The 12,517-nt window shown below is 45.6% G+C and overlaps 1 protein-coding gene across 1 annotated transcript in view; it reads right to left on the bottom strand.

Moving 5' to 3' along the window:
- RSPH10B (radial spoke head 10 homolog B) overlaps positions 1-12,517 on the bottom strand; it is a 38,430-nt gene that overhangs the window by 20,673 nt on the left and 5,240 nt on the right. Inside the window, exons 5-11 of the mRNA XM_080674036.1 lie at positions 11,860-12,033; positions 9,060-9,145; positions 7,771-7,891; positions 4,850-5,026; positions 3,302-3,458; positions 2,858-2,979; positions 1,085-1,274 (exon numbers count right to left, since the gene is read on the bottom strand). Of these exons, the coding sequence (XP_080530162.1) occupies positions 1,085-1,274; positions 2,858-2,979; positions 3,302-3,458; positions 4,850-5,026; positions 7,771-7,891; positions 9,060-9,145; positions 11,860-12,033 (1,027 nt within the window). The remainder of the gene's footprint in view (positions 1-1,084; positions 1,275-2,857; positions 2,980-3,301; positions 3,459-4,849; positions 5,027-7,770; positions 7,892-9,059; positions 9,146-11,859; positions 12,034-12,517) is intronic.

Genomic DNA, 12,517 nt, shown 5'->3' with positions numbered 1-12,517 from the left:
TCCCTAGAGAATACTCTGAACTGTGCATCCGCATCCACCTAAAAATTAAGTCCCACTCAGAAGATCTTTACCCAGTCACTTTATACATGAAACTTTCAAGGTCTCGTGTCCCAGTGTGTTTCCAAGGTTCTGAGCCTAATTTGATTAATGCTGATAATTCTAAATGGATTCTAGGTCTATTTCAAACACTCAAATGCGAAGTAAGTAGTTCTAATATTTTATTTTTCAAGTAGATAACTTGAGGCTTTCAGTCCTGCCTCCCAGAATTCAGCTGAGAGGAGTAAAACCTTCAAAGTCATTTAATTTACTGCATGAAATTTCTAATTTGAAATCAAGACCAAGCCCAAGACTACCTAAAGCCTTTTCTAGGCTATTCTACGCCGTCCTCCCTGACACCCTCTGCTTCTGACCCGACAATTTACAGGCGTCCTCAAACTACGGCCCGCGGGCCACATGCGGCCTGCGAGGACATTTATCTGGCCCGCTGGGTGCCACTGCCTGTCCTGCTTAGCAGCCGACTCGTCCCAGGCCCGCAGTGCGCATAGGAATTTGTTCATAGTTTTTTTTTTAAACTATAGTCCGGCCCTCCAACGGTCTGAGGGACAGTGAACTGGCCCCCTGTTTAAAAAGTTTGAGGACCCCTGATTTAGCATGTTTTCACTATAGATCAAAGGTAGGCAAACTTCTCTGCACAGGGTCAGACAGCCCACACCTTAGGCTTTGCGGGCCAGTCTCTGCCACCACCACTCAGCTCTGGTGTTTTAGGGCAGAAGCCGCCACAGACAACGAGTACAGAAACGGGCATGCTGTGTTCCAATAAAACTTTATTTATAAAAAACAAGCAGGGGGCCCCTACTTTGCTGACCCTCCCAGCTGTAGATGGCCATGGTGTTGCTATTACATCACCAGATGCCTCTTCAAGTGCGTTTTAAGCACCTTGAGCAGAAAGAAGCCACGTGCTGATTTCTGCAACACCCCTCCCAGCCTCTGCCTTCACCCCTCAACACTTCCTAACGGGGTTCATGGTGACAAGATGTCACACTCCTCTTTGAACTGAAAGGTGTGCCGGATCTGGAATACTCACCACTTAATACCCTGTCCATATCGGCGAGAGTTATTTTATGGTGATGAAATTTGCAATCCTTTAGAAACCTCCAGAACTGAAGCTTCGTCATCAGAAAGGTGTTATCCGGGGAGTGCTCACATCCTAGGCTGCTGTAGAAGCTGTAGATTCTTCTTAATTCTGTAATATTTCTTAAGACAGCATATTCTACCTGGAAGGGGAAAGCCATGCATATCTTTTTTTTTTAAAATATATTTTATTGATATTTTACAGAGAGGAAGGGAGAGGGATAGAGAGATAGAAACATCGATGAGAGAGAAACATCGATCAGCTGCCTCCTGCACACCTCCCACTGGGGATGTGCCCGCAACCAAGGTACGTGCCCTTGACCGGAATCGAACCCGGGACCCTTCAGTCCGCAGGCCGACGCTCTATCCACTGAGCCAAACCGGTTTCGGCAAGCCATGCATATCTTAATCTTACCGATGAGAACGAAAGCAGAAGAAACACCTGTTTTCTAGATTCATGAGATGACACGTGGGAAGCAGGAGTGTTTGCCTCTCGTCACTGTGAGGGCTCAGTGAGGACTGTACCCTCCCCACCCGACCCCAGGTCAACAGCGTGCAATTTCTCAGTGACAGGAGAAAGCGTGCGGTCATCTGGACAAGGGAACCCCTTTCTTTTTTTTCTTTTTTTTTTCCTTTTTTTCAAAATATTTTTTATTGATTTTTTAGAGAGGAAGGAAGAGGGATAGAGAGCCAGAAACATTGATGAGAGAGAAACATCAATCATCTGCCTCCTGCACACCCCCCACCAGGGATGTGCCCGCAACCAAGGTACATGCCCTTGACCGGAATCGAACCCGGGACCCCTGAGTCTGCAGGCCGACGCTCTATCCACTGAGCCACACCGGCCAGGGCGGGAACCCCTTTCTTGCTGCTCGGGGCCAGCAGCCCGTCTGCACGGCAGCGATCACATTCTCTTGCCTACAGATGAACACCCCTCAAGAGCAGACACAACACTCCGAGACAGCAGACCGGCAAATCCAATCTCGCAACGTATTTAAAAACGGACGGTGCCCACACCAAGCGGGGTTTATCCTGGGATTGCAAGGCCAGTTCAGCCTTGGAAAGGTCTGTCCGTGTAAGTCACCGTATTGATAACGAAGAAGAACGAACGTGTGATCGCATCAATGCATCTGACAAAATGGAACATCCATTCCCGATGAACACCCTCAGCAAATGGGGAGCGGGAAGGCATGCTGAGGAGGGGAACTGACAGAGGCGGGCTGGGGAGAGGGCTGGATGTCAGGGCCCCATTAACCAGGGACGCTGACTGACAGCAAAGGCCGCCGTTTGGGTGGGAAAGGGTATGTACACAGCCAGGAGGCTGCAGCTTGCTCCAGCTGAGACGGGAATGATCCAGAACCGGCTCAGGAAGAGACACCCACACTTGGACAAAATGATTCTGAGAACAGAGAATAAAGACATATAATCCTGAGAAGACAGCAGGTACACCCAAACGAGGGACAGTCTGCAGAATAACTGACCAGCGCCCTTCAAAACCTCCCAAGTCAGGAGAGACGGAGGAGCCACGACAGACGGGGGAGGTTACAGGGAGGGGGGACTAGGCCGGGTGGGCCCCGGGCGGGCCCCGGAACAGAGCGGGCATCAGGAGAGCTCCTGAAATACCAAGTCTACACTAGCGCCCGTCAACTGTCACTGAAAAGTCAATTCTTTAAAAAAAAATATTTACACCCAAATACAAATCTGTAACAGTGCGGAAGGTCCCCACCTGCTTCTTCTCCTCCGGTCGCTCTCCCTCCGGGTACATGTTCAGCAATAAAACCAGGTCCAGCTCGATGCTCGAGCCCAGCACCGATACGCTCTCACTGCCGTTAAGCCGTCTGACGATCTCTAGCAAACGGAGGCAAACACAGGGTAACCGTGACGGGCAGTGTGGACGCTTCTCGGTGCTGTGCCAAAATAACTTCCCGCCGACCTGTGATCCGGGAGCATTCCCAAACCCTACTAAACAGATGGCCCTGCACACCTGAAACCAGTATGATGTCATTAACCAGTGTCAGCCAGCACATTCAGTAAATGGATAAATAGGCGGCTGAGAGAGCAGTCGCTCCCGGGAAGCTCCTGCCTTCTGGGGTGTGGGGGGTGCTGTGATGAGTGGAGCCATGGAGAATGCAGGTCAGTGAAGTCTCAGCCGGCAGGGGGACCTCCGTACCGGCACTGGAAGACCCTCCGTACTGGCTCCTGAGGTCAGACACGGCACACGGGTCTTGGTAATGCAGTAATTCGTCGTCGAGACTTAGAAACTCCGCTATGTGGTCATTGGCAAAAGGGCCAGTATACACGCGGCCATTCTTGAAAGTCAATCGGCCCTGCAGATACAAAGGTAACTTTTGAAGTTTAGGAAAAAGTTTCTTAGAAAGCCATTGGTAAATGTACATCAAAATCTTCCTCAAGAATTTGGAGTTTTGCCCTGGCCGGCTTGGCCCAGTGGTTAGCTCGCAGACAGTGGTGTCTCGGGTTCAATTCCCAGTCAAGGGCACGTGCCTGGGGTGCGGTTTTGATCCCCCGGCCCCAGTTAGGGTATGTGCAGGAGGCAACCAATTGATATGTCTCTCTGACATCGATGTTTCTCTCTCTCTCTTCCCTCTTCCCCTCCTTCTGTCCCTCCCTTCTACTCTTTCTAAAAATCAGTGGGAAAAAATATCCTTGGGTGAGGATTATCAAACAAACAACGAGTTTGAAGTTTCTGTTTGTTTTTAAGATATGCACTTAGGCCAAAACCGGTTTGGCTCAGTGGATAGAGCGTCGGCCTGCGGACTGAAGGGTCCCGGGTTCGATTCCGGTCAAGGGCATGTACCTTGGTTGCGGGCACATCCCCAGTAGGGGGTGTGCAGGAGGCAGCTGATCGATGTTTCTCTCTCATCGATGTTTCTAGCTCTCTATCCCTCTCCCTTCCTCTCTGTAAAATATCAATAAACTATATTTAAAAAAAAAAAAGATATGCACTTAGTCCACACATAGTCAGGTTCCTAGACTCTCATGTCGCTGCAGAAACCCTCCTCCTCCCCTCTCTTCTTGCTGTGTCTGCCTCACAACCTCTCCCCGACGGTAAGCACCCCTGGGTCACAGAACGTGTGTTGGTAAACTATGCTGATGGCCCGCAGAGTGCCCGCGACAGAAAAGGGACTCTCCTGGTGTTTGTGACACCCAGGCCGCCATCAGCCTGATTCAGAGAGGGGCAAAGGGCCCAGTCAGCTCCGTGAGCCTCGAGGTGTTTGTGGAAAGCTTCTGAAAAAGAGTTTCTGCTCCTCTTCCACTTAGTGTGGGATGCAGATGTGAAGGCAGGAACCACAGCAGCCATCTTGCGATCATGAGGGAGGTGGCAGCGTAAGGGTGAGGCTGCCATGGCAGGGGGCATCCTGGGTAGATAGGTAGGTAGATAGAGAAAACCAGGCAACACTGAGTTGCTGAATCAAACCAACAGAGAAGCCCATGTTATTTTTATTTTTATTTTTTTTATTTATTTATTTTTAAGTATTTTTTTTTTGCCCATGTTATTTTTAATAATTTACTGAAGATTAAGCTCGATTTTCTACAACCAAGACCACACACACACACAACCTCTAGATAGCGGGAAACGAGGTTGGTAATTATTTTTAAATTTGTGTCATCGTCTGAACGAAGCAGTAAGTGTTCCCGTCACTGCATTGCAAGCGCTTTACACAGTCTTTAAGATGTAACCTCACAGGTCGGTACTCACCATGCCATGTTTTTTATTGGAGACCCACTCGCCCTCATAGATGGCGCCACTGGCGTAGTAAAACTTCCCGTGGCCGTGACGACATCCATCTACAAAGTTCCCTCTGTATTCGTTTCTCAAAGGATACTGGGTGTTGGGGATTCTCTTGAGAAACCATGTGTGTGTTCCTAAACCATTCTGAAAAGAAAGGGAATGCCCATGAGAAATGTTCAAGGTATTTCCTCTTTGCACCTGAATCTGTTGACAGTCAGGTAAGGGTTAAAAACAATGGCTTATTTGAAGGGGCGAAGAACATGGACTTCAGAGTCTCACAGAATTGGCTTCAGTCTCAGCTCAGCTACTTCCTAACTAGCCTTCTGACCTCAGGCGAATTATTGAAGCCTTTGTCTTTCGTCTGTAAAATGGAAGTAATATCTACCCTGCAGGTTGGGTGCAAAGACTGAAGATGGTGCATAAAAGTGCCTGGCTTGATAGTGATTATTTTAGTTATTGTTATTAATTTAATTTATTTTTAACGTGCAGATTGATAAAAATAAAAATAAAAAATCCCAGAGGTAACCTCGACTAAGCCCTAAACGTGTATACACCTGACAACAGAGCTTCGAAATATATGATGGATCTGAAAGGAGAAATGGACAAATCTCCAATTAAACTTGGACACTTCAACACTCTCTCTTAGACATGGATGGAAAAAGTAGACAGAAGATGAGTAATGACCAGAAGACCTGAACAATCACATTAATCTAGTTGACATCTATGGAACATTCCACTCAACAAAAGCAGAAATACATCTAACATTCACCAAGACCATCAATATCTGGGCCATAAAATAGACATGTTTAAAAGAAATGCAATCATACAAAGTGTATTCTTGGACTACAGTGGAATTAATACACTATAAAATCCAAAACACAAAAGATATCTGGAAAAATCCCTAAATATTTAGAAATGAAACAACATAGTTCAAAATAATTTATAGGCTAAAGAGTAAGTCATGGGGAAATGAGAAAATATTTTGAACTGAACAAAAATTAAAACATAATGTATCAGAATCTGTTGGATACAGAAAAAGCAGTGCTTAGAGAAAAAAACCTGTAGTATTAAGTGCTTGTATTAGAAAAGACGAACTGTCTCCAGTTAGTAAGGCTCCCACCTTATAACTCTAGGAAAAGAAGAGCAAATAAAACCCAGAGTGTGCAATAATAATAGCAAAGAGCGGATATCAAAGTGAAAACTGAAAGACATCAAAGAAAATAAAATTAAAGTTGGATATGAGAATTTTAATGACATTGATACACCTCTAGCAAGACTAATGAAGAAAAACAGAAAAAGCAAAAATTACTAGTATCAGAAGAGGGGACATCCCTATGAATCCTACGTATATTAAAATAATAAATATGATGAACTTTATGCCAATACATTTAATAATTTATGTGAAATGGACAAATTCCTTCAATAACACAAACTTCCAAAGCTTACTCAAGAATAAATGAAGCCCTAGCCAGTTTGGCTCAGTGGATAGAGGGTCCCAGGTTCTATTCCGTTCAAGGGCATGTACCTTGGTTGCAGACTCCTCCCTGGCCCGGGCCCTGGTGAGGGCTGTGCAGGAGGCAACCAACCAATGAGTTTATCTCACATCCATGTTCCTCTCTCTTTCCCTCTCTCTTCCACTCTCCCTAAAGGTCAATGGAAAAATAGGATTAACAAAAAAGAAAATAATTAAAAATTTAAAAATAATAAATGAATAGCACATTATTTACTAAAGAAATACATTTTATAGCTAATATGTCGTTATTTATAGTTACTCTTCCCACAAAAATAACTCCAGGCCCACAGGCTTTACTGGCATATTCAACTAAACAACCAAGGAAGAGGTAATACCAATCTTACAAACTCTTCCTGAAAACTTTCCAAGTCATGTTATGAGGCCAACATTACCCTCATTACTAAAAACTTACGAAGATATTATAAGAAAAGAATATTCTAGATCAATATCCCTCATGAACGTAGACACGAAAATTCTCAACAAAGCTTGAGGAAATGGAATCCAGCAAGGCATAAAAAGGATAATAGCATCATAACCAAGCTCGGTTTATCCCAGGAATGCAAGGTTGGTTCAACATTTGAAAATCAATCAGTGTAATTCAACATATCAACAGGCAAGAGAAGAAAATCCACATGATCATCTGACTAGAGGCAGGAAAAGCCTTAGACATCTTCAACATCTTCAACATCAATTCATGATAAAACTATAAGCAAATTAAAAATTAAAGAGAGCTCCCTCAACCTGATAAAGGGCATCTATGAAAAACCTAGAGCTAACATCACACTTGATAGAAGACTGAATTCTTTCCCACCAAGATCAGGAACAGCGCAAGGATGTCCGCTCTCTCCACTCCTATTCAGTCTTAGCCAGAGGAAAAAAATGGCACTCATTAGAAAGATACAAGGTTGACTAGAGGCAATATGATGTCTCAATTTTTTAAATCCCAAGGAATCTATAAGAAAGTGACTAGAACTATTATCTGATTTTAGCAAAGTCCCTGGTTACCAGATTAATATGTACAAGATATCATCAGGAAAATCCTAGCAATATAAAGTATATGAAATGAACCACAGAAAGTACCTAGCTTCTAATGTGTAAATAATGGCCTCAGTCCTCATAGATACCGTGTGCATTTTGGATTCGCCAATGGTAGAATAGAACCTAATTTGTGTGGAAGACCTTTCGAGCCAACTAAATAATAAAACAGCGTTACAAAAGTCTGGTTTAGACCAGGAAATTGTAAGTTGAGTTTCTAAATGCAGCAGAACTTGAATTTCAGACTGCCGTACAACACCATACCAAATGACATATGTGCTGTGGATCGGCAGAGCGTCCACGTCTGGGTACATTCTGCTAAAGCCAGCTGGCGGGGTACCTGGACGCCATTCTCCCACTGACCACTGTACTCCTCGTTAATGGTCAGCCATCTCATTGTGCCTTCCCCGTGGCGCATGCTGTTCTCCCACTGACCTTCGTATATATTTCCAGATTTGTAACTAGGACAAAAAACAAAAACAGAACACCCCACAACAATTCAAAACAATCCGTTACCTCATATACTTTACTAAGACTTTCTCTGAAGACATTCTCCCTGTACGCTTACGAAGAAATCCAAGTCTATCACTCACACAATCTACCCAGTATTTAAATTCAGAGGATGGGTATGTGGTTGGTAAAGAAAAAAATCATCTTAGGGGGTAGAATAAATTACTCTATTAAACCTTCTGATCATCTAATAGTAACAAAGTGAATAAGGGCAGTCATTTTAAATCTTTTTAAAAAATATATTTTTATTGATTTCGGAGAGGAAGGGAGAGGGAGAGAGAGAAACATCAATGATGAGAGAGAAGCATTGATTGGTTGCCTCCTGCATGCCCCACATTGGAGATCGAGCCCACACCCTGGGCATGTGCCCTGATAGGGAACTGAACCGTGACCTCCTGGTTCATAGGTCCGTGCTCAACCACTGAGTCACGCCAGTGGGCCTAAATCTTTAAAAATAATGCCCTGGCCATAGCTGGTCTGGCTCAGTGGGTAGAGGATTGGCCCACGGACTGAAGGGTCCCAGGTTCGATTCCAGTCAAGGGCGCGTACCTTGGTTGCAGGTTCAATCCCCTTGCCCTGGGGCCCGTGTGGGAGGCAACCAATCGATGTGTCTCTTTCACATCAATGTTTCTCTCTCCCTCTCCCTCCCACTCCCTCTAAAAATCAATGGAAAAATATCCTTGGGTGAGGATTAAAATAATAATAATGATAATAATAATTTCCTGGAGTATTATAATTAGGTGATATTTTGCCCGCAAATATTTTGACTTTATCAGCTCAATCTAAAAATCAAGCAAATGTGCCAACATTCTTCAGAAAATCTAACCTCTATCATGGAGACCCATGAGTAAAACAGAGAACAAAGAAAGGCCATTTTTACATAGACTAAAGTAAAACAGAATGATGGGACATCATTTAATATGGTGCTTTTCTACATTTTCTGTAGATATTTTCCTTACCATGGGGTTATACTTGGGTTCATTGGAATACTCCACCTGCTTCTATAGAAAATGCACTCCCTGTGGTTTCTGTCCCTTATCTTTACAGGGCCTCGGTGGACACCATCTGGGCCCCGCACACTTTTTGCCCAGACCCCGAAGGAGGAGTGGTGACACCTACCGTCTTATGCCCCAGCCCTTTTTGATGTTGTGAACCCAGTCCCCCTCGTAGCAAGAGGTGCCCTCTTGATTGTAATAAATGGAGCCCTGAAAGAAATAATACCATTTTTTTAAAAAAAGCAAGCCTCATAAGACAATGGTTTTTTATAGGCAAAGATAAAAATATACTCTGTAAATTTAAGGAGCCTAAACTATACAGAAGTCAAACATCACACTTAAGCAAGACATACAATCTGTGATACGTTTCTGTTTCGTAGTCAAGAAAATGGTAAAGTGTCCGCCAAGGGAGAATGATAATGTCGCAAACCAGTTACTTCTTATTAACAAAGTGCCACTCGAGGGCGTGAACATTCCTCACGTTCAGTATACTCATTATCTTTGTAACTATCAGTCAGATACGTGCCTAAAGAAATCCTGTTTTGCCCTAACCGGTTTTGCTCAGTGGATAGAGCATTGGACTGTGGACTGAAGGGTCCTAGGTTCGATTCCAGTCAAGGGCATGTACCTCAGTTGTGGGCACATCCCCAGTAGGGGGTTTGCAGGAGGCAGCTGATCGATGTTCCTCTCTCATCAATGTTTCTAACTCTCTATCCCTCTCCCTTCCTTTCTGTAAAAAATCAATAAAATGTATTTTTTTAAAAAAGAAAAGAAATCCTGTTTTTTCATCTAAGTGAATAGTAGCGCCTTTCATATAACTGAAGGTCACTCACTTATGTACCAAACCCTTTTTCCTTTATCCATTTGGACACCTTACTTAGCTCACTCCTCTAGGGGATGGTCACGGTGCAAGGTATCTGGATCTACACTGAGAGTGGCCTCAGATTGCTTGCTTGTTCACTGGTGTGAGTGTGTGTGTGTGTGTGCGTGTGTGTGTGATTTTTCTATCTTCCTCATTGTCAAGCTAACTTGTTTATTCTTCTTTTTTTAAAAAAAATATATTTTATTGATTTTTTACAGAGAGGAAGGGAGAGGGATAGAGAGTTAGAAACATCGATGAGAGAGAAACATCGATCAGCTGCCTCCTGCACACCTCCTACTGGGGATGTGCCCGCAACCAAGGTACATGCCCTTGACCGGAATCGAACCCGGGACCCCTCAGTCCGCAGGCCGACGCTCCATCCACTGAGCCAAACCTGTCAGGGCTAACTTGTTTCTTCTTGCAGCCATTCAGGTGCCTCGGTGGAGAACCCACCACCCCAACCCCTCCAACAGATCCGAAGTGATCTGCAATGAGCTAAAACCAAGCCAAACAACACAACCGAACAGTCTAAAACCTCAGTAAAGTGATGATTACAATGGGAAACGTTTTCTAAAAACACTGCTGCAGTATTTTATCGTCCCACACAAAACCAACGGTCGTGCCAAAAACAACCATCTTGCTTAAAAGCGAACAGAACCTACACTGCAGGTGCGGGGTAAAGGGTGTGGCCACTGCGGGAAACAGCTTGGTGGTTTTACAAACGTTAAAACGTCAAGGTTCCGCGTGACCGAGTGATTCCACTCCCAGATATATACCCAAAGGATCTGAAAGCAAGTCCTCAAGTGACTCTTTGCATGCATTCATGGCAGCACTGTTCACAGGGGCCAAAGGATGGAACAGCACAATCGCCCAGCAGCGGGTGAATGGACAAACAAACTGTGGGTCACCCTCACGGTGGAATATCCCTCAGCCATACAAAGGAGCGAAGTACCTGCAACAGGGAAGAACCTCAGAAACACGATGCCGACTGAAAGAAGCCAGACACAACAGGCCACACTGTTACAGAAAACCGAAGAAGAACAAAGCAATACTTAGAGAGACGGAGTTACATTTATTACGCGCGGGTCCAGAGGAAAATGGCTCTCAAATTCTGGGCCCCAACATGCAGGAACTTTCCCTATTTATATGTTTTTACCTTCTTTGTCTCCCAAATATGGGGTGTTTCTGGCCCCTTTTGCAAGTTCTTAAAGAGCCCGTAGGTGCTGGGGCCTCGAGACCTCAACCAGAGGCCTGGCCTGGCACCAGCACTGATAACCTTGTCTGGGGAAGGTTTAACGGCCTCTCTGAAGTGGGAGTGGTCTTAGCAAGCAAGAATCTACAGAAGCCAAATAGCAGGGCTAAACTTTCAAACAGCAGTGTTTATATAAGATGGATGCTTCAACACATTGTATGGTTCTATTTCACACAAAACGTCCAGAATAGGTAAACCCATAGAAACAGAAAGCAAATTGTTGAGACTGGGAAGGGGGCGGAGGGGCACAGTGGAAGGGGGCAATGGAGTAACTACCTCCTGGGTACAGGGTTTATTTTGGAGAGACGAAATGCTTTGGGACAAGAAAGAGGTTGTGGCCAAAACCGGTTTGGCTCAGTGGATAGAGCGTCGGCCTGCGGACTGAAAGGTCCCAGGTTCGATTCCGGTCAAGGGCACGTACCTTGGTTGCGGGCACATCCCCAGTGGGGGGTGTGCAAGAGGCAGCTGATCGATGTTTCTCTCTCATCGATGTTTCTAACTCTCTATCCCTCTTCCTTCCCGTCTGTAAAAAATCAATAAAATATATTTAAAAAAAAAATAAAATAAAATAAAATAAAATAAAATATATTAAAAAAAAAAAAAAGAAAAAAGAAAGAGGTTGTGTTTGCACAACACTGAGAATGGACTAAACGCCACTGAATTGCTCACCCTGAAATGGTTTCTCTCCTGCGGTGTGGATGTCACCTCCATAAACAAACAGTGGATATGACCCACCTTCACAGCCCCGCTTCCCGGCCTCTGGGTCCGTTCATCCCACGCACAGAGGGCCCTCGTGGCCGCCTCACCCACCTTCCCGTGCCTCTTGCCCTGGCACCAGTGGCCGATGTAGGACACGGGCTGCGTGCTGCACCTGAACACACCGAAGCCATTCCGCATGCCGTTGATCACTTCTCCTTCGTAGGTGCTGCCATCCAGCCAGGTGTACATGCCCCGGTTCATGGGGATGTTTTTCACAAAGTCCCCCTGAGGCAGAAAGGCCAAAAGAGTCAGCAAGCAGGCAGCGAGAGATTCCTGAGCCTGGGGGGGGGGGGGGGTGTCTGAGACACGTCCTTGACCTTGACTACCCATCTAGACCGTCTCTCCTCCCATGGAAACACACAACTATCCCCCCAGCTTCCACCCTCCTCCTTCCTTCGCTACACAGCCCGTCCGCCCTCACCCGGTCCCTCCGCTGGGTGGAGGCCCAGGCACAAGAACGTATGTGGAAGGCTGTGCGCAGGCAGAGCTCCAGGCAGCAAGCAGGGGACACGGGCCGTGGGAACATGGGTTCTTGGGACCCGCCCCGAAGGAGGCTGTGAGTGGGAGTTGACACCCGAGCCCTCTCTTGGAGGGCAGTTTGGTTCTAGCAAATGATTTAAAAATGCATCTTCCCCTCAGCCCAGCAAGATGGGTTAAGAGAGTGGCCCATAGTGGAACACAAGCAGCCAGCGAGCCCTGACCGGTGTGG

The sequence above is a fragment of the Plecotus auritus genome, assembly GCF_963455305.1.
Source record: "Plecotus auritus genome assembly, chromosome: 6".
Lineage (NCBI taxonomy): Eukaryota > Metazoa > Chordata > Mammalia > Chiroptera > Vespertilionidae > Plecotus > Plecotus auritus.
Note: the sequence above shows the minus strand (reverse complement) of the source record. Positions and strands in the feature narration are given on the sequence as shown.